This window comes from Gasterosteus aculeatus, chromosome 18 (genome assembly GCF_964276395.1).
Source record: "Gasterosteus aculeatus chromosome 18, fGasAcu3.hap1.1, whole genome shotgun sequence".
NCBI lineage: Eukaryota > Metazoa > Chordata > Actinopteri > Perciformes > Gasterosteidae > Gasterosteus > Gasterosteus aculeatus.
Genome location: NC_135706.1, coordinates 11,260,791 through 11,287,847, shown reverse-complemented (window position 1 = coordinate 11,287,847; position 27,057 = coordinate 11,260,791). Strand labels below are relative to the sequence as shown.

The 27,057-nt window shown below is 44.9% G+C and overlaps 2 protein-coding genes across 3 annotated transcripts; one reads left to right on the top strand and one right to left on the bottom strand.

Moving 5' to 3' along the window:
• The first annotated feature begins 513 nt into the window (after positions 1 to 513).
• On the top strand, positions 514 to 8,437 carry chrna2b (cholinergic receptor, nicotinic, alpha 2b (neuronal)). The gene is made up of 6 exons (XM_040160674.2): positions 514 to 1,230; positions 4,483 to 4,634; positions 5,127 to 5,171; positions 5,360 to 5,469; positions 6,327 to 7,497; positions 7,820 to 8,437. The coding sequence occupies exons 1-6, from the start codon at positions 1,167 to 1,169 to the stop codon at positions 7,943 to 7,945; spliced, it is 1,668 nt and encodes a 555-aa protein (XP_040016608.2). The 5' UTR covers positions 514 to 1,166; the 3' UTR covers positions 7,946 to 8,437.
• A 113-nt stretch (positions 8,438 to 8,550) lies between these two features.
• ptk2bb (protein tyrosine kinase 2 beta, b) lies at positions 8,551 to 24,222 on the bottom strand. 2 transcript variants are annotated; one of them, XM_040160672.2, is made up of 32 exons: positions 24,047 to 24,222; positions 23,065 to 23,251; positions 18,826 to 19,057; positions 18,456 to 18,634; positions 18,254 to 18,341; positions 17,876 to 17,955; positions 17,586 to 17,648; positions 17,260 to 17,314; positions 17,030 to 17,170; positions 16,839 to 16,913; positions 16,285 to 16,386; positions 16,049 to 16,166; positions 15,914 to 15,953; positions 15,758 to 15,792; positions 15,618 to 15,662; positions 15,424 to 15,521; positions 15,209 to 15,290; positions 15,031 to 15,131; positions 14,786 to 14,901; positions 13,849 to 13,949; positions 13,587 to 13,676; positions 12,613 to 12,817; positions 12,215 to 12,323; positions 12,065 to 12,124; positions 11,859 to 11,984; positions 11,579 to 11,731; positions 11,315 to 11,350; positions 10,712 to 10,736; positions 10,589 to 10,623; positions 10,334 to 10,468; positions 10,125 to 10,205; positions 8,551 to 9,772 (listed from the first exon to the last, which is right to left on the bottom strand). In XM_040160672.2, the coding sequence occupies exons 3-32, from the start codon at positions 19,021 to 19,023 to the stop codon at positions 9,557 to 9,559; spliced, it is 2,988 nt and encodes a 995-aa protein (XP_040016606.2). In that variant the 5' UTR covers positions 19,024 to 19,057; positions 23,065 to 23,251; positions 24,047 to 24,222; the 3' UTR covers positions 8,551 to 9,556. The 2 variants fall into 2 exon arrangements, with proteins under 2 accessions (XP_040016606.2, XP_040016607.2); XM_040160673.2 differs by lacking the exons at positions 23,065 to 23,251; positions 24,047 to 24,222 and adding an exon at positions 20,640 to 20,761.
• Between the last annotated feature and the right edge of the window lie 2,835 nt (positions 24,223 to 27,057).

Below are 27,057 nucleotides of genomic sequence, written 5' to 3'. Positions count from 1 at the left end.
ACGTGCTTTTGTTGCGGATCAACCTCCATTGTTTTATTGTCACTTTAGTCGAGCCAGGACTTGCGAAAGAAAGAGAACGCTTTCACCTTTGAAATCATAAAATGTGTAATGAATTCCAACAATGTATATTGAAGTATATTTTATTCATTGTTTTATTTTCCTCCATGTTTGGTCGAGCTGTCTCATCTCTGCTCATATCAATGTTTAAAGGGGACTAAATCTTCACAGGCACATTTATTCCCCTAGTCTGCCCTCTAGCTGCCTGCCACAGAAATATATATGTTTCATTTGCAAGCGGACACGTATTTACATCATTACATTTTTACATAACAAATAAACTATTTATATATATATTTTTTACCAAGTGTTTAAACTTGGTCCCGAACCCGATAAACGTCCCCCACATGCAACTTACTACTTTTACGGTGAATCCTTTGTGTGAGTGTGCGCCCGCGCGTGAGCAAAGGCTGGAAAGGGGGGAGGAGGAGTGGAGGGGGGGGGACTATAGGTACCAGATGAGAGACTCAGATGTGTCGGACCGGACAGACGCAATCGACCCTATTTCTAATAATGGAAAAGAACTATCGAAGTCTTAAGGCGCGGCACCAAGGACGCGTAAAACGTTCCCACCGTGCGTAAAAAAAAAAAGAAAGGTGGAATTGTTGGGAAACGATACACACAGCGATTCAACCGGACTATTTTTCCTGAGTTAACTTTTCGAGATCTGAGTCAGCCAGTGTGATGATGCTCTTGTAAATAAATCCGCCAAGCAGAGCAGAGGTGAGATACGGGGCGTCACAGAGCGGCTCCGTGATTCGGCACCGGATGGATCGCGGCGCGTCGGAGCGCGCAAACAAGAGGCGCGTCGCTCGCTCGCTCGCTCTCCTCCCGTTTGGAGCAAAGCGGCTAAAGTGTGAGGAGTGACGCGTGTGGACGCAGAGCTTTAGGGGAAATAACTTATTCAGTCAAGAGTTTCGTCCCTGTCACCGTCCGCCCACAAAACGCTGCTCACGGCAGCGGCCTGCAGTTGTCCTGATATGCCTCCCGGCCGCGAAGATGACGGACTTTTCTCACAAATTACGGTTTCAAGGTAACGTTTTGACGGCGGAAAGAAAACGCCTCCGTGCTCCCCGGCGAAGTGCGACTCCGAAGTGGAAGAGCTCAAGATGGGACACAACCACCTGTTCTCCGCGAGGACGCCTTTTCTCTACCTGCTCTTGTGTCGGACAGGTAAGCGCCTCCTTTAAACCGCCTTTTCTTTATGATAGCCTCAATGTAAAGGAGAAATAGTTCATAAACTGCCAGTCAGAGCGCCTTGAAATGTTTATATGCGCTATATTGTATATTCTAAGTGATTTACTTGGAATAACTGAAAAGTAACGAGGCGCAGAAGCAGCTGATTGTAAACTCACCTTCGAGTCTCGACACCTTCGTGCGTTTCTTTCGTCCAAAAAAAAACACCCACAATGCTTTTCTCTTTCTTTTAAATAATAAACCCCCCTCGCGACAGTCGGGAAAGGGCGACTCGACTCGCGCGCGCGAACCCGCCGAATGTGGATCCCGGAACCCGCCACCTTCCACATCCACGCCAATTATTCCTAATAAAACATTATCAGACAAAGCTGGCGTTGTGCTCATTTATAAGTCAAATAAATATGAAAAGAAAATATGCACCAATCCTTTAGAATAGTGTGAGAAAATATTCCACTCGAAAAGCCACAGAAGCTGTTTTAATGTCAGTCAGAATTTCAGTTTTAGGGTTCAACCCCAGAGGTAGTTAGGTACTTTAGCTGTAAATTTACTAGACGCATTGTGCATATTTTACAAGACAAGAAGACTTTTATAAGAATGTCTTTTAAGGTTGAGTAGTTGGCAACTGATTAATAATCACTTATTTTTCTAGTTTTCTATTTTCTAGTTATTTTACTCCTCTGAGACAGTAAACCTAATAAAGCTAATGTCTGCCAGTAGACCTGATATTGCTCACCAAGAGGTCTCAGGTAATACGTCTTCCTGTCTGCACGTGCGAGAGGGTTTAAATGGGCTTTTGCTCTCTTGACATGCTGCAGCAATCAGATGAGCAGGTGCTCGATTGTCGTGCCAATCTCCTCTTGTCACTGGCAGAGTTCCGCTTTATGAATCGACTCCTGCGGTTTCAGTCAACCGGCGGACGTCTTTTCGCGCCGTCGTCTTTCAAGTGAACTTTTTACTTTAGGAAAAAAAATTCCGACAGCCCCGATTTCACGAGAGCGGCCCCTGGCTGGAAAAGCTGCTGACTCTGTCGTCTAAACGGCTCAGTGTCCTCCCCGCGCCTCGCCAAGGGGCGCTTGGCCGAGGTACAACGCGCGCACGCCGCGATGTGCCGGAGGTCAAAGGTGTCATCTCGTTTCAAAGTCTCTGTTGGCAGGAGGGGCCTTTGATCCATGGCGCCCCGAGGAGCCTTTCCTTTGTCAGGTCCCACATCTGGTCCCTCCCCAGATGCACGGACAGATGAGCGTGTGCCGCCCTGAACGCCAAGACGGCGGATAAGAAGTCTCTGGTGTTTGCTTGTTTGCCAGAATTAAATTAGTCCGTGATGGCAGAGGATGTGGCCAAGCAGCCTACGGCAATTATTGCATATGCATACACGTCCTCCTTTCTCCTTCTTTCTTTCGTTCTTTCTTTAGTTTTTACAAACCATGAGAAGTGGTCTAAATTGTCGCTTTGTATTCTGTCCACAGCCCACATTTGTCACACTGTTGCACAGACTTCATCTGCATATTCCTGCAGGATTTCTCTGTGAGATCTGCAGTGCTAAGGATCTTTAACTGTGCAACGTTTTAAGCCCCTCACCTGTTATCCTCCACTGACCAGCTACTGGTGACTGTGGTCATCAGAAGCACAACCCCCCCCCATGGCCAGGTGATGACGTGGCCTTGGCAACCATTGGAGGTGGAGGCGGATGGACTTTTTGATGGAAGCGCACCTCATGAGGGTTGCATCACCTCCTCACACGGTCAAACAAAGATCCGGAGGGAGTGTTAATTGCATTTAAACCCAATGGTGTCTCTATTGATTTTAGTTTTAAGTATTGATTCTTGAGGCAAGACGCTTCAATAAATACGTACATAAATCCCAGGAGAGATCTCTCTTAATTAATGAGTGCAATTTGATCGCACACAAACTGTGAACGTTGTTTAAGTAAATCATTTACTTCCTTAACAATAAAGTAAATGGTGCTAATATATTTATTTGAAGATGCTTTCAGCGACTTTTAACTGGTTATGAAATGGTCTTAATTAAATACGGGCCCCTCTATATGACCTCTATTATTAGACAACACCGTCAGCGAGTAGATTGGCTACACCATATTGTGGTGGTGGAGAACAGGAAGGGAGGAGGCTCGGTACGACCAAGACTGAGCAGATCAGACTGTCGGACACAGGTGGAGTAAAATGAGAGGTTTTCTAAAGGGAGTCTGGTGCATTGGGGCGTTTTGTCCACAGGGAGTGCCAAAATCAACCTGATAATAAAGTCCCTTGAAGTAGCTTTGAAGATTTAAAAGGTCCCACTCAGTACGTATCGTACTGGTGATCATTATCAAGCCCTTTTTATAAAAGTTCAACATTAATGTTTAAACAGATCATTGTTTTAAAGCTCGTTAAAAAAAATGAGGGTTTCATAAATCAAGTAGTGATTCGGGAATATATTGCACACATGTAATAAGGCTATCAGCAGCCTCTAGCTCAAGTGAAAAGTGAGGTAATTGTTTCATGCATGAGCTGTAACACAGAGTGGCAGACCGCTCGGCAATAAACACTCTTGACTGATGAGAAATTAGCGCACCTCTACTTAACACAAGCAAGCAGTGATGTGTGTAATTGACTGACTGCGTTGATGAAGGAAGAAGCCGTAATCCCCAATAGGAGCCATTTGCTGTCCATATGCACGCTTTTCACTGCAGAAAAAACAATACACCGACTCAAGTTTGAGCTCGTACGCAAATCTGTCTAGCCGGCATATTCCAAATCGATTTGATTAAGCCGCCTCTCATATTCATAATAATAACGTTTGAGAGATGTTTGCAGCTGAAATAGTTTTGCTGCCGACTGAGGGGGAGAAAAACTTCACATCCTGCACCTGCTCACCTCGAGAGGGTTTTTAGCGGACGACACCCGCGTTGGGAGCTCGGATCAAGGGATCAGAAGATTCGCTGAGATGTGGAAAAAGTCAATAAGACTTTACCAAAGAAGGTCTCGGCTGTTTCGAAGGAGGCCCGCGAGATGTTCAACACAACTCACCTTCACGCCCAGAAGCCACGGCGAGACGCGGTGCAGTTTGTTAAGTGAGGATTAGAGGAGACGCGGATGAGAGAACATGCACATGATCCTCACATGCGGTGCAGCTCACTCCTGGTTTTCAGCAGTCGGCCCTTTACATGTATTTGTTATTATACAATCAAATATGAACCGCTTCGGATGATCTTATTTAATGTGTCTGCAGTTCTTTGTCACGAGAAGTCCCACTCGCACGCCGAGGATGACCTCTTCAAGACGTTGTTCGCCGGCTACAACAAGTGGTCGAGGCCCGTGTCGAACATCTCCGACGTGGTCATCGTCAAGTTCGGACTGTCCATCGCACAGCTCATCGATGTGGTGAGTCGACGCGTCTGTGTGTTCGTCCAATTCGTACATGAAAACATTAATGGAGGTGGAGGTGAACCAGAGACTTCATTAATGGGATTATATATGGTTTTAAATAAATGAAGTTTTACTAAAGATGAAGAATTTCAGCAGCGATTGGTTGGACTGTACCGGAAAAAACCTGCATACACACAGACACACTACAGACTACTAATTAGTGTGTTAAATATCTGTTACATTAGGGAACTTTATCCCGTCTTTACTCGGTTTCGTAATGTTTTTCAAACGTGTGGAAAGCAAACCTAGGAAACCCACGTGATGCACTCCGCCCTGCCGGAGAAAAACTGTTTGCATCCAGCAGGTTATTGAAGTAAAGTTGCTGCAAGCTATATTTGGGTTTTCTTTGACAAACCTCCAAGACGCTCTCTGTCATATATTCCTCTGGCCTTGGTTGACAGACAGAGCTCTCTACTGTATCTCTCTCTCTCTCTCTCTGTCTACTAGGATGAGAAGAACCAAATGATGACAACCAACGTGTGGCTTAAACAGGTCAGAAAAATGTGTCAGCGTTGATTTATTATTAAGATTTCTCTTTTTCTCAGAGGAGGTCTTGTGATTTAAAATGTTGAGAATATCGAAAACTGCCCTTAGAGTTCTCATTTGACAACATTTATGATGAATTGAAAGAGCATCAAGGATCATGGCCGGCCTCAAAAGCTATTGTGTGTATCTTTTAGGAGTGGAATGACTACAAACTTCGCTGGAAGCCATCTGACTATGACAATGTGACGTCTATAAGAGTCCCATCGGAGCTCATATGGGTCCCGGACATTGTCCTCTACAACAAGTGAGTGGGAAACTGTCATACGAGACACATTAATGCATAAGACATTCACATCAGAGCAGCTTTAACCACATAATTGTATCTGTTTCTGCTGCCCAGATGATACATTGATAATTCCAATTGTTGCTCATTCAGTTTTTGTTAAGCAGCTTTGCGATTAATTGACAAATCTACACAGCTCCGCTCAGACGGAACAGGTCATTGAGGCTGTTGTATCATCGGGTCAAGCCAGCTACTTTTCATGACATGCAGTGGATACTGATGGAGAATTGCAGACAAACATAAAACACGAGTAACGTTACGCTCATACTGGTGCCTCCTTACTGGGTGGTGGATGGAATGAAAATGGCCCCATCTAGTGGTCATCAAACGTTCTGCTCCTACGGTCAAATTTCTACACTTTTGCTGAACATTTCTGTTACCTGCACCTCTATATGCGCATCGCGGGTTCATGTGTGTTGACGCTGTCCACCTTCATAGGTGCAGTTGCTTCAGTGTGAAATAGATTTTGAGAAAGCTCTCCCTTCGCCTAAATCCACCTCGAGAAGGAGATTAAACCGAGAGCGGCTGATGATGGAGTTCTGCTCCGTCGAGCCGCTGTGATCACAATCTGTAAGTGCAATTAAAAAGCTGTGAAACTGATGGAACGATAAGGACTCATCGTAACGTTTTTAAAGCGATGAATGGAGAAGAGATTACTGGAGAAGATCATTATTAGAATGAATCAATATTTTTACACTGCATAGTTTTAAAGTGAGGTAAGATCGTTTTTTCAGCACAAGGGTTGGTCGGGTGTGTTTCTCTTGTTATTTTACCCGTAGTTTTCCAGATATTTCAACTTGCGGTCTCTGCTTCCCCAGCGCCGATGGAGAGTTCGCTGTGACCCACATGACGAAGGCTCACCTCTTCCACAACGGAAAAGTCCGCTGGGTCCCTCCTGCCATTTACAAGAGCTCCTGCAGCATCGACGTCACCTTCTTCCCCTTCGATCAACAGAACTGCAAAATGAAATTTGGCTCCTGGACGTACGACAAGGCCAAGATCGACCTGGAGCGCACGGAAAACACGGTGGACCTGAACAACTACTGGGAGAGCGGCGAGTGGGCCATCATCAACGCCGTAGGGACATACAACACGAAGAAGTACGACTGCTGCCACGAGATCTACCCGGACATCACCTACTTCTTCATCATTCGAAGGCTTCCCCTCTTTTACACCATCAACCTCATCATCCCCTGTCTGCTGATCTCCTGCCTCACCGTTCTGGTGTTCTATCTGCCCTCGGACTGCGGGGAGAAGATCACGCTGTGCATCTCCGTGCTGCTGTCCCTCACCGTCTTCCTCCTCCTGATCACCGAGATCATACCGTCCACGTCCCTCGTCATCCCGCTCATCGGCGAGTACCTCCTCTTCACCATGATCTTCGTCACCCTCTCCATCGTCATCACGGTCTTCGTGCTCAACGTGCACCATCGCTCGCCCAGCACCCACAAGATGCCCCACTGGGTCCACTCCGTGTTCCTCAATCTGATCCCACGCTGGCTGTTCATGCGGCGGCCCGCGCCGGACGTCCGGCGTCGGCGGCTGGCGCTGATGCAGCAGGACGCGGCTCTGGTGCGGCGGCAGGGACGGGCGGGCGGGTACAAGCGGCCCAGCAACTGCCTAAGCACCTCGGCCACCTGGTCAGGAGGTGGGAGCGCGTCGGAGGACCCCGACAGGAGCTCCTACGAGGACTTGGAGCTGGGAACGCTGACGTCGTATTTCTCCTTTCGCCCTCCTTCGCCCAGACCTCCGGGTGCGACCCCACCGCCCCAACCGAAAAACCCACAGAACAGCCAGAACCAGCAGGAAGGCCCTGCAGGGACTAACAGACTTTCAACAGGCTTCAGAGTCAATCTCACCCAGAGGGCCGTTAAAGCTGATAACGCGGTGTCAGACTCCACATTCCTGCTTTCACCAAGTGTCATTCGCGCCCTGGAAGGGGTGCACTACATCGCAGACCATCTGAGGGCCGAGGACGCCGACTTCAGCGTGAGTATCAGCAAAACACCACAACTGCTAACAGCAGAACGGCACTTAAAAGGCACTTTTCCCATCCTGAGATGGATGACAAGTCAATTATTAGTTTTCAAGATAAACGGGTGCTCTACAATGACATTTACATAATGTAAATTATCAAAGCTAAAAGAGTAAATATTTGACTTACAGACACCAGAATTTTTTGTCCAAATATCCACAACTGCCAGAGTGTAGCTGTTTAGTAACATACTAACTGCAGACATCACAATAAGAATTCCCTGTGCAACTTTGTGTTTCTTGCTTAATCTCTTCTGTTGCTCGTAATTCCACGCAGGTGAAAGAGGATTGGAAGTACGTCGCCATGGTGATTGACCGCATCTTCCTGTGGATGTTCATCATCGTGTGCCTTCTTGGAACCATCGGCCTCTTCCTGCCCCCTTGGCTAGCCGGCATGATCTAGCTCGTGTGAGACGAACCTCAGGACTCGCGATGGGGAAAAACGGATGTACTCGCTTCGTTGGCTTCCTCTGTAATGTTACTTTGGCCTGAATGCTAACACCGGCTCGCAGACATGCTAACGTGTAGCACAACATAGGATTCGGCATGTTAGCATGCTAATTCTAGTACGTTAACGTACCAGTGTTTAGTATGTTTACTCTTTTAGCATGAAAAAAAATTATAAATTTAAAAAAATGTAAATCGTATTACCGGTACATTACATTAAATAGTGATGCGGGGATCCGCTATGACACTGAGACTTGCGGTTAATGGACAGAAGCCAAACAGCTCCAATAGCAGTGGCATGTTGTACAGGGAGTCGATAATATACTGGACCAGATGCACTAACTGGGGTAATTTGCACTGATTTAGAGAGTTTTTCCTTTTTACCCGCTTTCTTTTGCCATGATAAAAAGATTTTTGAATGATCATACTATATAATAAATATCATCTTGAAACCTTGGGTGTCTATTGAGTGGGACAATGACCAGCGAGCTGTCCTTGCTGAACGCAGAACATATAGGTTTAAATATTCAACAGCAAGACGTTTCAATGAACAGGCATGTCGAGAAGCATATGTCATATTTATTTTTAGATCACATGATTTACTTGCTAGAAATGGACATGGACACTAGTCTCACACTTGAGATATCTACTACGTATATAAAACACTGAACAGTTGAATGTTCTTTAAACCATTTGGTTGAATAATGTCAACATTTCACTTAGGTGTGAAAAACTAGACCCTTTACTCATGTTTAAGTTTAGATCCCGTTATTGTTCCGTTTTTCTCTGCTGTGAAAAACAATTTGCTTATACTTAAGGGAACAATTCAATTCCTGCACAGATAATCAAGTTAATAAATCAAAAATGAGAACAGTGACCATTACATGAAGTCATCATGAAATGAATGCATCGTAAATATGATGCTAATCGACCATTATTTTCAGTATACATACTACCTTGTTAAGTACATGCACTTTTTTTTCTTGTTGTCCATATCCACAGTTGTACAACTTAAAACTGGAGTTCAGGACTTATCCATCCAGATAAATGTTGAGTCATGCAGAGCTGCAGGAAAGCGTTAGCAGCACTTTTGTACTTGAGGGTCAGTGGGTTCTTTGAATGGCTTTTGTGGTTTGTGGATAGAAATGCTTTTTGATATTTTAATGTCCTGCGGTACGAGATTGTCAGCGAATAGCCTTTGGGAATTCTGAAGCTAAAAAAGGAAGATAGATGAGACTACAAAATGTCATCATGCCGACTGGTCTACCTTCACAGCCTTGTTGTGTAAACTCAAGCTTATAAGACTGTGGCGTAGTTCATTCAACACTTATTACACTTATTACTGATAAAACGAGATGCGGCGATCTCACCTGCAGGGAAATGTATCATCCACGTCTGTAACGTTTGTTACTTTCATTTCCGAAGGAGGAGACAACACGTTTGCAACCATGTCTCAACTTAAGCAGTTTGATGACGTCAGAAATGCTCAAATTTGTGCAAATGTTATTTCTTACTGACAGACGTGCGTCACGGGCCTGAAGCTGAAAAGAAGCGCTTGCTGTCTCCACTAGGGGGCCACCGGCTTCGCCAAGTTGGCCCGGACTCTGGCTTGGTCCACAGCGTCCAACATGTTCTTACTGTCCATGGCCAGGTTGTGTGCCGCGGTCAACATCTGCTTTTTACAATCTTCCTTCAGAGAGGTGATGGAATTCTGCTGGGCCAGCCGCATTTTGCTGATCAGCTCCGCCATGTCTTTGTTCAGCAGCTTCTGGGTGCCTTCGATCTGCGTGGGGACGGTAAACAAACATCACAGATGGCAGCGCTGCTCTTTTGTCATGGAGGCCGATTGAACGCGTCACAGTGGGAAAAGCAGAGGGGCAAAATAATAAAACCACTGATTGCTGAATATCATTTGGCTGCTGGAGTTTCAGTTTGTAAAAGGAAACTGTTGTAATATGACAAAACTAAAAACAGTCATTTCCTCTTTGCTGCTTTGTTTTTGAAGAGGAGTTCTGTCACTTTCTGTTTCTGGGACAAACAGCAAGAACGGTTAAGGAGGAAAAGAAGAAGAAAAAAAATCAATAAAGAGATGATAAAAAAAAGACAGCAAACACGCTGCAGAAAATATACTGCACCTCGGTCCTGACTGACTCGTGTAAGGTGGGCAGTATGTCATCCACGCTGCGGATCAGATGTCGTAAAGCCATCCCCACAGACTGGGAAGAGATCGATGCAGGAAATGAATCAGCGCAATGACTCGAGTTTGTTTTTCCGCCACAAGGCACAAACACCATCGATCCGCTTCTCATGTAGCGGCGGGCTGTTAAAAATCGCTCCGGCGTACCTGGACGACGGTGATGTATTTCTCCGGCGGCACCTCAGTGATGTCATTCTTGAGCTGGACGACGACTTTGACCAGATCCATGACGTTCTGGTACACCTTGTCCTCGGAGCGGTCCAGCTCAGCTGTGGGCGTCGGCTTAGCAGGAGGAAATAATGCGCTTTAATGATTAAAACATTCGCCCTCGTCTCTATTTAAAAACTAATACGATCTAATGAAACAATTGACTTATATGTTATTATTAAGAGTATAAATCACCTGTGCCGTGAGCCTCGGGGGCTTATCTGGGGCTGCTACACGTCAGAAAGATGAGAGACAGGAGGGCTCAGAGACAAGAAAGTGCTCAGAACGACAGAATTATTATTCCTTTTAAGCACTTACAATGTTCTGCATCACCTTCAGGGGACTAAAAAGAAAAGAAGATTAATCTCATGAGGACGAGAAAATGTCACATATTACAAAATCAATTTCTGTATCTGCCGCCCTTCAAGATTATTTAAATGGATGTCTAATATCTTTAAAATAATGTTTATGTACAGTAAATCTGTAAATAAAAAGAAAATATTGCCAAATATTGGTTTCTGTTGATGACTTAAGGTCCAAAAAGATAACAAGACCGTAAATTAACTAATTAAATCTGTATATCTAATCATAAGATGTCAGAAACAGAACAAGAAGATTTGTTAATGTTGCTATTTGTTGACATCTAGTCTTTAAACTCGCGTTTAAAGTACAAATGCTGCAATTGATAAAAAAACGCACCAATCATAATCTAGAACCATTAAAAAATACATTACAATCATTACTGCACTCCATTCCGCTCGGCTTGAAATACCATGCGGACCACACAAACGGCGTCATGCTGACTATTTGCTCGCTAATGGGACCAATAATACGTTGAGTTCAAACTGGGCCCACAAATGTGATACACAATGCGATGCCAAAAAACATTTAGTCATCAAGCGCGTGTCGGCGTGCACCCACCGCTGTGCCGGCAGCCTCCTCTGCTCCCATGGGGTCCTGCAAAAGAACAGGCAGGTTCATTTCATGCAACACGGACATGGACCCCCCCTTTGCAACCGTTGCCAGGGAAACGCTCAAATCAAGGCGCCGAGAGCGCACGAGCGGCTCGCTATTGTTTAACGGGGCCTCGCTCCACGCGGCCTCCAGGGCCACGGTGAGCTGGGCGGGGGGGCACGGGGGCACAGGGAGGGGGTTGACAAAGGCTAACGACGCCCTGCTTCCCACCAGGAGTCTCTCCTCCTTCGCCAGCCACTTCTTGTCCTCCATCATCTGCTCCTTCTGCCGGCGCAGGGTGTTCTGCATCTGCTGCCGCTCCTCCTGCCAGAGGCGCGTGGCGTCCTCCGTGACGTTCGCTTCCACTCGGGAAAACTCGCCCTCCTGAAGTGGGCGGGATTAGACGGGAGAGGGACACGAGGACAACGGGGGGTTAACGAATTGCCTTTGTTGTTGACTTCAGCGCACGTGACTTCCAATGTAACGCTTTTTAGACAAAGAGTCTTTTCACCCCGAAGCTGCGGCGCCGAGGGGACCTGATGGCCGGCAACGCGAGCGCGCCCATGGAGTCGACGGGAGACTGGTAGTCACACGGGCTGGCCAGGTCAGGCGAGCTGGCACACAGAGTCTCCTTCAGCTGCACGGACACATGCTACGTCACTTTCGGGGTTTTAGAAGTGAAGGCCGCCATGGTGAAGGGTGGTCACGCTGCAATACCTGAATGTGTAGTCCAATACTGAGCGTGTTCCCGAAGCGGCCCGGTTTCATTCTGGAAGGCTGCGGGAAACATTCCAGATGTGAATAAAAAAACATTTGAATGTATCTTTTTTTCACATCTCAGTGCGGGAATTTGACAGGGATCCGTACCTTGGGAGGAGGCTCGTTGAAGTTGAACTTGGGGTCAAATATTTTGGTGGAGCGCGCTCTATCCCTCTCTCTCTCCACTTCCTGCTCCTTCTCCATATTGTGGACATCACTGACAGATTTTAGACAAGTTACTATATATGCAGCCTTCAGAGAGGAGAGAGGCTTTTATTGCACACTCCCATTCTCCCATTTCAGGTTTTACAATTAGAAAACGGATCAAATCAATATATTGAGCGTCTTATATTAAAACTATTTGTGCGTGTTTGCAAAGGCTGCAAACACACACAACGTTTGGAAGTAGAAAAGTGATTAGAAATTAATACAGAGAGGCCACCCGTGTAGATTCAACCTACTGTAATAAATGGTCCAATGAGAGCTTTTTAAAAAAAACATCGTACCTGATCTTCACCACGAGCTCGGTGAAGTTGGGCCTCTCACTGGGATCGTAGGACCAGCAGCGCGTCATCAGTGAGTAGAGGGCAGGGGGGCAGTTGTCTGGCTTCGGCAGCCTGATTCCCTGCTCCAGCTGGTTGATCACGTCTCGGTTCTCCAGCCAGAAGAACGGCTGCTGCCCACAACTCATTATCTCCCACATGCACACGGCTGCCGAGCGGCGCCAACACGCAGAAACAGAACGTTATTAGACATGCGCTTATTCTGAGGTGCTTTTCAACCAAAAGGATCAAGAGCGCAGCAAAACAAAGCCGACAGCGGAACCAGCAACCGCTTTCTTTTTTTACCATGAATACCATGAGAAGCACTTCAGCCTCATTGTAATTGTGGATAAACAAAGGAAGAGGACAAAATAGATACATTCAATTGTTATTCTGTGCATCTTCCTATTATTATGTTTCTTCTTATTATTTACCATGCACAATTAAACCTTTTTCAAACAGCATTGTGCTGAAGATAATCCACAGAATCAATCACTTTCAAGTGCATTACACTTAATCATGTATATACGGTAAAATTATTTCTGCTTGAAATTTTGAACCGACCTTTTCAAAAAAGTTTTGCTCTATTTGAGAAAACATTTTGCTTTAGGGGATAATGTAAGCCAGTATAATTGCAACATCAATACGAATGAATAAGTGCAGTAATGTTCTTCTTCGTTTGCTTTTGCCCTTTTCGAGTTGAAACAAATCATCAAAGGTCAAAATATGCCAATTTCCTATTTCTGTTGCTGACATTTAAGAACAGTAATACACACAAAGAGCCAGATCTAAGATGTTAATGGCAGACAGTTTGATTTATACTCATAACTATTGCCCACACAAGTCTCTCAAATCAGTTCAAGTCATTTTAGCGGCTGGCTGGTGCATTTTGAGTGAAGGTGGTGTACTTTGTGTAGTCAAGAGTATCACAAGCTCACCAAACATCCAGACATCACTAGCGGTGGTGAAACGTCTGAAGTTGATGGATTCCGGAGCCATCCACTTGATCGGCAACCGAGTAATAGACGCTGCAAAGAACGACGGGACACGTTGTTGTTATGTGGTCAACATAAAAAAAACGTGGGTTTTTTTCAAATTTGGCAACTACATTATTTGATTAGTTCCCTCTTCATTTGTCCGTCTATTCTTTCAAAGATGTACTGTATATTTAGACAATTAGGTACAACAGTCGTCTCTTACCTTTGTAGTATTCCTCATGCTCGATGTATCTCGACAGACCGAAGTCTCCGAGCTTCACACAGTCTGCACTGGCGACTAAGATGTTCCGCACAGCGATGTCTCTGAAACATGAGCACAACAAAACAGAAAATTAAGGTTTGAGCACAGATGGAGATTATAAAAATGCAGATAATACAAGCAATGTTCATTAAATGGCCGTGCTCTGGTTGACCTGAATTTGACAACTGCCGCGCTGCCATAATTGCAGGAAAAAATACAAAAGGAATCTTCCACCCAGAAAGTCATTTCCTTTGTCTGTATTTTTCTTCACGGGAGATTGAATCCAGAGTGGCTGCTCTGCTGCCGAAGGCTGTTGATAACATCCTGCAGAAACACGCTCTTCTGTCAGCTAACGTCCCCCTTCGGTAATGGTATGTCTTGGCAAAAATATGTCAAGTTTCAATAAAAAAAGTTGTTTTTCCGTTGTCGTAACATCTACATTCAGATGCAGTTACAGGTTGTCGTTGTTTTTTAATAACTATCGACTGTCAACTTGCATTTTCTTCACCGTCCCCGTTAATGGACACTGTGCAGCCAATCACACACATCCAGTTATTTCAAGAACAAGCTGCAACTCGTGAACATTACAGGCTGTGCCTCCTCTCTCGCTCTCTAGAGAACTAACAAAAGACCTCATTTATTACACACTAACGGGAGTTTTGGCGGAGACATTATCCCTCCACGCAGGCTCAGCTTGGATTAGCTGGTCAGCGTGACTTGTCCCCTAACAGAAAGGACGGTTACACTCTCACACGATGCCCATGTTTTTCTGCATAGAGTCTTAAAAGGCCCAGGTTTCAATTTACTTACTCAATGTCTCCTGTTAGATCAATAAATACGGGACGAACAAAGGACAAGGACAGACGTCTCCTGGAGGACAGTAAAAGGAGCCCCTCACCTGTGGACCACGTTGGCCCCTGCGAGGTAGACGAGAGCTTTGCAGATCTGCAGGCTGAACAGCACCAGAGTAATGTTGGTCAGCTTATTCTTGTTCTCTGTCAGGTAGTTCCCGAGCTGCAAATGCAAACAGTGCATTCAAATACACAACGTTTGTCCCGCTTCTTCTTCTTCTTCTTTCGGGAACTGGACACCGGTTCAGTTGCCCACTCACATGGAAAGGGTGACGTTAAGCTTGACACAAACCTCTCCGTACTGATAAAGCTCCATGACGATCCACACGGGATCGTCCTCGATGATTCCGATGAGTTTGACAATGTGCTGATGGTTGAGGTTCTTCATGATTACTGGCAAGTAAACGCAAAAGTGTTTGTCATTGTTGTTAAACGTAATACCCTTAAAATGTGGTTTGTTTTCAAATTACCCGCTTCGCTCATGAACTTCTCCATCACGTCGGGTGAGCAGTCTTTGCAGGTCTTCACTGCCACGTTAATCCGCTCGCCACTCTGTTTTAAAAAAAATCATCATCATTTTTTAATTCTGATGCACATGAAATGAACATTTTCAACTTTGGGACCATGTTTTAGTTTAATACCAGTTTTTAAATCCTTTTTTTTCTGTTAGTATCAATATACTTACATCTTTTTTGTAAACTCCGTCGTAGACTTCCCCGAAAAAACCTGAACCAAGTATTCGGCCGAGGACGATGTCATTCCGGTCGATTCCATACTTAACAACTAAAGAAAAGTTTTAAATGTATTGAAGTTGAAAAGTCAGTTCACACATTAATCATTCTGCAAACGACGTGAGTGCAAACTTAAAAAAAAACGGACCTGAGGTCGGCCTTTCATCGAGAATCTCACAATAGATATCCGACCCTGAAACCACAAAGGATCAATATGCTGCAATTTGTCTTCGCAAGATAAAAAAGTATTGCATTATAAATGGAGTTGAATGAAAACTGTCAGCTCACCCATACTGTTCCTGACCGAGCCGGAGTCTCTTTTGCTTCAGAGAAAAACACAGAAAGACAGAATGAATCAATAAAAACAGCATTTCTCATCAATGACTCCGACTTCCAGCAACTCCAATCTCTCATTACAAGAGCCAGAACGAATGGGCCACTCACTCCGTAGGAATCTCTGGCAGAGCACACCGCGCGTTGGCATCTGGGATAGAAATGAGTTGTGAGAATTAACGTGTAATACAACACAGCACGTCCCCCCCCGTCCCCTCCAAGGGGGGGCCAATGAGTCATAAACACCTGCGTTTGGCCGGTGGATGACGCTTTCGTCCGTGTCTTTCTCCAAGCGGCAGTAGCCGTCGATGAGGTCCATCATGTTCTCCGCCATGGGGACCGTCGCCACGTTGATCGACAGCCGCTAGCAGAGACGAGACAAGGGGACAATTTGAGCGGCGGACGAATGTCCTGCGCAGGTGGTTTCCACCGTGGATTTGTTTACTTTTGCTGGTACTGTACAAAGGGGTGGTGGTGCTCACCTGTCTGGCTCCCTCCACGCTGAGGTCCAGGAGAGCCTTCCCATCGCTCTGAGATAAGCATTGGATTTTCTTGATCTGTTTGAAGTCGGCTAGAAAAACCGGCTGAGGCACAAAAGAGAGGAATGCAATGAGTGAAATTGTGGTGGGACTGATTTCATGTTCATATTAGATGTAATATAGTGATGGCAAGAGACACGTTTCTGTGCATAAATATGTCAAGAGCCGAAACATCCAGGCGGACTGAATGAACAGCCTGCTAATTCATTTATTAAGAACTCACTGTTAATTAGTGAGGCATAGAGGATTTTGTTTCCTTTGGACAGAGCAAGGTTAGCTGTTTCCCCATCAGCGTGTGAATTCTTGATTTCATGGCCTGAAAAACTGTTTTTTTGTGCTAAATTTGAAGGAATTCACTCGAGCCGGCAAACATAATGCCTCCGGCTACGACTTACCGGAGCCAAAGCAAAGCAGGTTTAATACACAACACAACCCAAGGTAATATACGATGAAAGGTCGAGGCCCTCTGAAGGTAATACCTAAATCTTCGTGCTTACCGCTGAATTCTTCTGTGTGCGTTGGCGAATCCCCCTCCCACCGATGACCAGCTCCACTGCCAGACTCCAACCTTGCTGTTGACAAGTGAGCCCGGTTAAATGTTGGTAACATCAACGCGGTAAAGGAGGGATTGAGGGTCCGGAGGCGTCGCCACGACAACCGTTGGATTGGGGGGGGGGGGGCGACTCACCACAAGTTCACACGGGAAAACCTCTTCATCGTAGTTGATAAACTCTTTGAGGGTCTCAAAAAACCTGATCATGCAGTCTTCCTCCTTGAGGGTTGCGTACTGTTGGAACGTCTGCTGGATCAACTTCCGTAGCTGCTTTGACTGGATCACAAGCAGGGAAATTTAAAAAAGTATCCTTATTTGTACGAGCAGGATGTCGCATTGGTGGTTTTAAAGTTTGGATTGTTTACCTTCATGCTGTTAATCAGCTGTTGAGGAAAGAAGAGGTCCAAGCCGACCTCTTTTCTTTATTTGTGAAGGGAAATTCAGAAAAATAGTGAGAATAAAAAAATAAATCGCACTGCTTTAACAGGTTAAAACCTTGTGTCCCGAATGTCCTCTTTGAAATGATCAAACAAAGGTAGTCAAACTGCTACGAGGTGTGGCAACGCTATCCAGTGGGGATTTAAAAAGGATTTCATTAATCCAAAAGGCTCACAAGCAATCCATCCAGAGTAATAAGTGAAACTATGTCACCAAAACTACACTTACAAGAACAATGGAAGCAAAAACTTACTCTAGCAGCTCAAAGTTGGACTTCTTCTCAAGACCTTTTGCATTCATGTCTTTGTAGAACCTCCTGAAACAAGAAGACCTCTCAGCAACTCATGAATTTCAACACCAACCAAATGTACTTAATCACTTTACGGCATAACATGGACATCTTCTATTATTAACACTAGCCACTAATATCAAAGCTCACATTCTCAACAAAACGTTTAACCGACTTCTTCCAATCTGTGCATTTAAATCACACAAATTATAAAAGAGAAAAAGCAAAAGAGTGAGAGCAGTGCGGAGACTCACCGGATCTCCAAACAGCCGAGCAGCAGCGCCATCCCGTCACTGACCTTAGAGGCGTAACTCTGCATGTAATCACTACGCACCTGGCGCAGATTCAAAAAGAGAATTCACGTATAACAACAAATACTACGGCAGAACCTGACTCTTGCAATAAAAAACAAAGTTAATAAAAAATGCCAACACAGGCGTTTTTTATATTGACGACACCGGCCGACGGCACCGAGGCCATTTACTCCTTTAGGCGGAAAGTTGGTGATGACAGACGGTTTACGCGTGAAGGAAAGCGTCATTACAATGACAGTTGCTCTAATACACAGTGTGAAAAAATCCCCTTCCATTAAACCAAAGTAAAAAAAAATAAAATACACTGAAGATCGTTACCTGTTGGTAAAAAAACACTAACGTGGATCTGTCATCCTGGAATTTCTTCAAGAAATTGACAGGAACGTATCTTATACGAAGGTCGTACCTGCGAAAAAAATAAAAAAAGGAAACTCACAACTCTTTAGAACCGATAAAGTTTTGCACGCTGGTTTCAAAAAGATCAAATGGGACACGAAACGTCCGGGTGATGAATGTGAACCTCCACTCAGCCTCCACGTGATGGCTCTCGTAGCGCTGCTCCACCTCCCCGACGGTCAGATCCGGATGCAGCCAGTGAAGCTCCTCTGACTTCAGGTGCTTCAGCAGGAGGCCGTAGCATCCGGCGTGCCCGATGTTCGGCCCCAGTCGACCGCAGATCAGGATGGAACGGATGATGGCCTGAAGGAGACCGGATCGGGATCTTTGAATGTTTATTCATATGAAAAATCTTCTAGTCATCCCTTTCTTTTAATTGCACTTCGTCAACTCTAAAAGTGAAAAAATATGTGGCAAATTAAAATACCCCATCTTCACCACGGCGTTGTAAACGCGCTGACCCTTCCCCGTGTCTTTACGTGTTTTACTCTCACCCTAATTTGCCAGGAGCTGTCACATTTAACCAGCTTGAAGTTCTTGCCCAGGTTGTTGTTGGTGCAGAAGCACACTTTGAGGATCTTGACTGGCCCCCCGTCTCCAGTGAAGGCCGACTCGTGGCTGGACCCCGAGCTGCTTTTTCTTGGACTGGGCACCTTCCAGGAGAGGGTGTCACCGGACATCACCTCGTACATTCTCACAAGTGGGTCGGCACCGTCATATCATGACCTTTTAGACAAAGGAAGAACAATGGAATCCTGACTTTAAAATAAGAGTATTGAGACATTAGGGAGGTTGCAATCTTCAACCCTGAAGTGAAGGAAAAGGACGAGCTGTTCCTTATAAGACGGTGTGGCCGACACGGTTAAGTGCTTCATCATAGCAGTAGTCAGGCTGAAATTTCCAGCCTGTGTTCTTGCGCCATTTGGTGTCCATGACTCACCTCATCTGATTCCAAGATCTGCTGGTTACATTCCTGCCTGACCCGTCTTTGCAAGTGAGGGCTTGAGCGATTGATAACGAAACGCGGTGGCAGTGTGGAGACTGATCTGACGATCGGAAAAGAAAACTGGAAAAGATTCCATCTTCTCACCAGATTTAACTGTAGATTGCATTAAATATGCAGTGTTTTTAATTACACTGCATGTCTACAGACCAGGGACAATGTGGTAAAGCGGAACAACGCCTAAATCTGTCGGAAACCAAACAGCACGATGACTAACTGGTGTGCTAATCCTTAACCGGGTGTTGTGATGCAACCTGCGTGGATTTTGTGCTTCATGCAAGAATGTGAGGTAGAAAAACATCTCAATGTTGGAGGGAAGCAGAGTATCCGACCTTCTGGGATGGAATCGTTTCACATTTTGAGGAGCACTTGCCTTAAGACTGAAGATGAAGATCAACGGTTCCATGTTAAGATGTTGAGAGCATATAGACTGGAAACAGTGGAAACAGCAAACTCTCCCCGAGGGTGAAGATTGAGTGCTGTAGAGATTATGTATTTTTGTAGGCCGACCCGAAAGACGGCATCGCACTGGCTTTTCACAAACAGAGAAAATTATTTTAGGAGATTCATATAAGGGGAAAAATTATGACACGTGTTTTGTTCAGCATGAACTTCACAAAGAAATGCTGACTCATTTCCAGGTTTCAAGACTCATTCTTGCAGCACTAATAATCTGCCTACAGTCACATCTAAAGCTCACTATTTACTATGATGTGTCTTGTTAGTTAAACACGTACAGGGGATTTCTGGGTCGAGCGCAGTGATTTATTTTACACTTTGGGTGGACATGTTTTGTTGGACAGCTTTAGGCTAGCTGTTTCCCCTGGTTTCCAGTCTTTGTGCTAGGCTATGCTAACAAGCGGCTAGCTTCAACCAGACATTTACCACACAGGCATCAAATCTGCTTATCTAACGCTTGGATAAGAAGAGTGTTTTTTTCTTTAACACACACCTCGAAGAAATACCACCAAGCCAACGATAACATCTGTGAATTCTTAGCTTTAAACAAACATGATGAGGGGGAAAACTACACACCTGGACAAAGAATAACCTTGTCAGGTGGAAAAAGCTGAACCCCTGAACACGGTTTGATTGAACTCCAGGTGACATCCGGCAAACAGGAAGGCGGCAAACCAACTGACGCGTCGCACAAAGCGATCAGGAAAACCCGTCGAGAGCCGCTGAGCACCCAGACATAAGCCTCTCGTATCCAGCGATACTCTGCCCTGTCAATCAAACGTCCCCGATGGCGCGCAGGCGCCCGCACGCGGCCGGGAGAGCGGATCGCCCCGTCGAGTCACCCACCTCGCAGTCGTGTCCGGTGGAAAAAGTGTCATAACAAATGCTGTTTTCTCACGAACGGAGCTCGGCGCCGTCAAGTCCGCTTGCGAGGGAGCCGGAGCTGCGTTGGTTCCTCGGCGTTGGACGAGGTTGTGTTTGGATAGCCTGAGGCCACAAATTCCCCAGCAGAGCTGAGGGTGTGTGTGTGTGTGTGTGTGTGTGTGTGTGTGTGGGTGGGGGTGTTTTCGTGTGCGTTAAATGAGAAAGGGAAAGAGAGACAAGAAGAGTGTGCACCATCACCTGGGTGTGGGAGGCCTGACAAATCAAATACATTCCTCTGTTCACGTTGGAAGAAACTACCGGTGAGCAGATTGCCACAAATTGCTCCGTCACAATTGCATGTGAGTGATGAATGGTGAAGCTTTGGACTAGTTGTGAAAGGCGCTGTGACCTTGTGACCTACGGTTAACTTCAGGTAATAAGTGTGCGCGATTTCTCTCCAGTTTCAATTTTATCACTCAAACTCAGACCGCTCAGTTGGATTGGAAGATACATTTCCAATGACAATTTACTATTATTTCACCCTCATGTAAAAACATATACATATATATCAATTACATTGGTAATTTTCTAGTGGAGACACAAATAAATAATGTGTTATGGCTCAGACGGATACATGTTATTATAATTTTTTTTAAGTGTAATTCCTCAAGTTTTGATAAACATGGATCACGGTCTGGCATTAAAAGTTGTAGTCAAATGTTATTTAATCAGATATGAATGGATTTAAATAATACTTTTGAGTATTTGATTTTGTATTTGTTTGCTAATTCCTGTATTTTCCCTTGACTTTTAGACATTTTTCATTAAATACCATTGCCTCATTTAAGAATGATATCAGAAAAGGACGCTTTATTTATCGCGCCAAAACTGAGGTACTGTTCACACACGAATGATAATAAACAAAGGACTCTTCTCTTTTTAATGCGTCCATCCTTGTGAAACGCCGCTTTCCTGATCTCACTCAGGTAGATATGAAGCCGGGCTTAGATTGTCCATCCTTTCTTTGGAAAATAGAATAAATAAAAGAAAATATATCTATAATCCCCGATGACCACACGGTCCTTTCCTCGATGAGTTGTTAAACAACCCTCAAATATTTCCAAGAGGACAAAAAGCGTCACTTTCCAGGAACGACGTGTGGTTGTCTTCCCTCACACACCGTCATGCTGGCACTTGAGTTGTTATGGCAACAAGAGGGAGATTTCTACCGCAAACTGAAACCAAGGTGGAGTGAAGTAACTCTTTCAACGCCGCACACGTCCCACAACGGATATATAAATTTTCAGCACCGGGACGTTTGTCAAGGTTGTAGCATCGGTACGACCATTCTTAACGTAACTGTTGTTTGTTTGGGTAAACACGCACAGTACCAAGGAGGGGGGTGACAGCGACCGATTCAGGGTGACAGGTCGGAAAAGGAGGGAGGGAATTCCACAGCAGCTGAAGAGATGACTCGATCGATAGTGGATCGAAAGAAAAAAATATTGTGCAGCTATTTTGATAGTGAACAAACTATTGAAGTGAACATCTCCTATCATAATAAAAATGTTTCATAGACGTCACTTTGGATTTTTGGGATAGCGTGATGTACATTTTTTAGTATTTAACAACATTTTATTAATTGATTAACTTAATTTACAAGCTCCATTTCATTCTGATTGTACTGATTTTGTTTTTGGATCTCAGTTCCCAGGCTTCACCTGTAAACTATTTGCTCTTGTTTTTTATAATCTCCACATTTGTTTTTATATATAGAGGCTGAATTTGTATGGGAACTACATGTAATAACGGTATGTAGTTCCCATACAAATTCAGCCTCTCTGTGCTGCGTCTTTATAGGTAAAATCCGTCCTGACTCGCATACACCACTGAATTAATGATCCATTCCATCCGGACGGGTTCTGAATAAACAGACACGTGCAATAGTTACAGCGAAGCCTGGTTTCCTGGTACAGATACTTGTCAACACAGGCAGGTATTCCACAGACAGGCCTGCTTACTACAGGTGGGGGTCTGCACACTGCACCGTCATGACCTCGGGCCCTGGAATGCGGCTGGCTGCTTCTCCACCTGCACGGACTTGCTTTGATAAAGGTCTCGCTTAAAATGGCAGCTGGGTGTTCACTTTAAGCCGTTTTGAGCAATACCGTTAATTACGCAAGCTTCCAAAGTCAAGTTTGACATTTTAAATGGTCCCACCAAAGGTGGAAATGTAATTTTTGTGGTTAAGAAAAAGTGTGGCCACTTACACGAGCGACCTCGACGTTGAGGACCGTTTACTGGCATAAATCCGGGTCTATATTTCTTTTCTCGTTCGTGTTGTAAGTTGTAATTTGTAAATCCCTCCGCTGTAATAAACACACGCGTCTATCGGAGTTGGTCTTACCTGGTTGTGTTTGGATCCCTTCGGGGGACAGTAGCTGGACAGAAGGTGTTATTCCTCGCAGACGGTCCGGACCCGACAGCGAGCAGGTGGCCACTCCCTCACCTGTGCAAGTGCGCCTTCAGGTGGGCTCACTTCCTTATTCCATAGATCTCATAAACAAGGAATATGGCGCCCGACTGCGCCCTTCCTTCCCCGCGAGATTTAAACAAAAAAAGAAAAAATAGAATTACGTTTCGTGTCACTTTGTTTGGCTCGGTCACACGAGTAAAATATTGCTAGTAGAAAAATGCACAAAAGTAAAAAAAAAACCCAACTTTAATCAACATGGCAAACACTTGGCAACCTGATTTCAACAATACCACACTTTGTATATCATCTGCAGCTCGTTTAAAAAAGACGTTGTCCCTATTTTCAGGCGTCTTAACTTTACTGTTGTCGTATTGATGTAATTACACCTGCTGAACAGCAGATGGCGCTGCGCGCTAAACCAAAAGAAGGAACTTGTAAACCGACTGTAAGAGACTCACTTGCCTTTCTGCTTATGCTGATAGATTGATAAATAATGTAATGGATGGGTAGGAAATAACGATATACTACACGTGCTCTGTGCTTCAGAATTAAGAAAACTATAAAAACACTGAAAAAAGGAATGCCTACTTAATCGTAAGAGTAACTGCACCTAATGCAATATGTTAGAAAACAGCAGAAAAAGGGTCCTCTTCATGTAAAGTGAAAAACACATTGATTTTCAGAGCGTCATGTTTGTTTTCACTCAGTCATTCCTTCCCCCTCCTCGAAGCGCCCAGTGCTATTTTCTGTGCCAGAGGAGTGTGGAGGAGCTGTGTGCAGCAGCGACAGCTGTGAAGGGAGTTCAAGTCTGGGTCAGAATGAGACCAAGCTGCACCCCAACGTCCCGCAGACCGGAGAGCTGTGTCAAGGGCAAGAACCCACAACAGGTGCCCCTCAAGCCCGGAGTTCTTACCCTCTGAGACAGTAGCAGCCACAGGCTCGGCTCTTCTAAGCTCCTGCAGATACAACGGTTCCTCTGTTCCCCGCCCAACGCAGACGCTTTTAAGAGCGCCGAAACCCCTAAATCCTCGCCATCCCTTCCTCCTGCTCCTCCGCTTGGGCCTTCTCTGCGTGCCACCTCCCTGCATTGAGCGGTATTTAGAGACACACAACTTGTGGCACGCAGCCGGGGGAGAAGCATCGGATGTGTTACGACAGCAAAGGAGCTTATAATATGATTCACTGCTGCTCCAGTCATCCTGTTGTTGTTGTTGTGGGTATAAAACATGACAACAGAATGGAACATGTACAAGTCATTTCCGACAGCGCAGTTATCAGTTGATCTTAAGTGCAGATCCCGAGAGGAATTTTGATTTTATTATAATAACAAGTAGACAGAAACCTGAACTTGTACTATAAATGCGTATGGAGGTAGTCGTCAACCAGTAAGTGGAGCGATGACAGAAGTAGTAGCATCCTGTAGCGATGATGTTGGAGTATTATTAAAACTCCTGAAAAGAAAGCAAAAGTTAAGATAAAGTTCATTCATTATTATTGATTTAAGCAAGTAGTTAAGCAGCATTTTAATGCTGCAGCTGTTTGCAGTTCTGTCTCCGTCCACAAGAGGAGTCGCAACACAAGTGATATGATGTTGCATAAAACATTGTTTCGAATGCATAAACCCAAATGACGGACTTTCTTTCTACCATGAAGACATTTTGAGGGTTTAACATTTTTGGCTTATTTTTAGCGGCTGCCCTTTCATGAGGGATAAAGTGTCCTGAAAAGCTCCGAGGGCTCCCACCCTTGTCCAAGCATCCCACCCTACTTACCAAAGTCCCCACCCTGGACGCCGGCCGAGGCAGCGGTTGACGCGGTATGCTTTGATCGTAAGTGTCCGCCCCCCCCCCCCCCCCACCACCACCTCCTACTAACTCATTACAGAAATCTTTGCCCCACCTTCTGTCTGTTTAATGATGTCTAGAATATTTATCTTTCCCCTGATGGTCATTAAGTCCACATTCTTCCAGCGGCGACCTCTGAGGTCAACGCTTTGTTGACCTCACTCCTCTGAGTAACGGGGAGTTGTGACTTGTCCCCGTCTCTCTATTTGCTCGCCCTTTGACTCGTGAAGCGGACACCTGCGAGACAAAGCGGTGGGGCAGCAGAGCTCGGGGGGCGGGTATTTGGTTTAGGTAGCAGGTGTGTGGGTCTTCGGCGTTTATGTGAGTTTGTCCTGTAAAGACGTGGTCATTGAGTCCCTTCCACACTCGGCGGGTGTCCACAGTGTTCATGGAGGTGTGAAGTGGCCCTGGATTATAAACCTGGCCTGCATTACAATAGAGGTGAGAAGCAGCAGGGGGCCCCACATTACAGTTGGGCAAACAAGACTGAAAAGCACAGGACCATCCCATGCGTGTCCTTAAAGAGGTGGTTTGAATAGAGAGCCTTTGTTTGAAATGATATACAATTAAACCGCCAGGAGGAAAGAATAAAGGGCACAGGGGTGGTTAAATGGTAGTAAAAGCATTAAAAAAAGCCAGCGGGGCATTAAAGACAGGTTAGACTGGTAAACACGGGTTGATAACATCACAAATGCTGTGGAAATGTGGTGTTAAATGGTAATCCGTTGACTTCATGCGGCTGTTTCTTTTGTTAAATAGATGAAATACTTACATTTAACTTATAAATGACACAAAAAAAACTGAAGAATACTGATCTTGAGTCCAATTTTCAGTGAAAACATCCTGTTACGGAGATTAATATAAACTGTATTGATCCCAGGGAGGACATTTAGCACAATGTACACTGAGGCGTACTAAAGACAAGCTTTACATCAGTGACTAAAAAACAATGAGCATTTACAAAACACAAAAATCACATTATAACAAACGGGCAAAAGGAAACTGAAACAAAAGTTGAGTAAAGACAGTGAAGGAAGTTGCAATAAACATGAGATCTTGTTTTACTTTACTTTACCTGCAAAAGGTAAATATGAACATCCAGTAAACACACAAAGCAAAATTATGTGACAATAACAGAAAAATCTGCCAAATATAAGCTAAAATATTCCGCTTCTATTTGGCCCATTGCTGATATAAGAGCTTTGATTATAGCGGCTTCAGCTTCAAACTGAGCCTTTTTGGTTTCACAGACATGATGCGAATGGGTGGTCGATTTTCTTCAACCGAAGGATTTTTGAGGGATGCCTCGCACTCAAATTAGGTTTAAATTCCAGCTCACACCTGTTATAAATGTCTGAATATAAAGTTATTTCTGGTGTGGTAACTCAAAGCTTTCTGCTTACATAAAGTCGACGCCCATTTCAGATCTTTATTTTACTTTCCAGGGACACCTCGGGGTCGGCGCTTTCTCTCGGGTTCCGCAGACGGCTGCGAACGGGGACCTGGATGCAAAAATAACCTCCAATTAGACATTGACTCTATTTACCTGGCACTCCCATTCTCCTCTGACTGGGTTCGAACGAGGCATTTGCGGGACGTGGTCCAGCGAGAGAGCACATCCGAGGGAGTGTTGAGACATTTACAAAGGGCAGCGATGGCATGGCTGGCGTGCTTTGGTTTTATGAGCGTCAGCTGCCGATGGCATCAGATAGTGTAATAGCACGACAGAGGTCAATCCTAGCAGGGGTCGACTGTACGGCTGATGAATCACAACTTCAGGGCACCCAAGGAAAAAATGCATTGGAAGACTTCACACAGGCGAAAATCTCAAAGACAAATATCTCGAAACAAGATCGTTAAACCTGTTTGGCTAAATACTATCAAACGCAGACACAATTTCAATCCCAGTCTTTTTTTGTGACAACAGTAAACCTTTGGAATATCGCAGCATGGTTTAACCCAGCATGTTTACATTGATGCTATTACAAGTTCAATGTGTGTTGGGTCCAGTCCGGTAAAGAAATGAAAATAACAACAAAGCAGAAAGAGAAGATGTTGAGAAGATGTTTGCAGAAAACAT

Bases quoted from the DNA above. Each gene is read 5' to 3' on its own strand.
- chrna2b (XM_040160674.2), top strand. From the start codon at position 1,167: ATGGGACACAACCACCTGTTCTCCGCGAGGACGCCTTTTCTCTACCTG. The intron at 4,635-5,126 runs GTGAGTCGACGC...TCTGTCTACTAG, and splicing joins TCGCACAGCTCATCGATGTG to GATGAGAAGAACCAAATGAT. The intron at 5,470-6,326 runs GTGAGTGGGAAA...CTGCTTCCCCAG, and splicing joins GACATTGTCCTCTACAACAA to CGCCGATGGAGAGTTCGCTG.
- ptk2bb (XM_040160672.2), bottom strand. From the start codon at position 19,023: ATGTACGAGGTGATGTCCGGTGACACCCTCTCCTGGAAGGTGCCCAGT. The intron at 16,914-17,029 runs GTGAGTCGCCCC...ACTTGTCAACAG, and splicing joins TTTTCCCGTGTGAACTTGTG to CAAGGTTGGAGTCTGGCAGT. The intron at 12,818-13,586 runs GTGAGCTTGTGA...GCCGCTCGGCAG, and splicing joins TAGTGATGTCTGGATGTTTG to CCGTGTGCATGTGGGAGATA.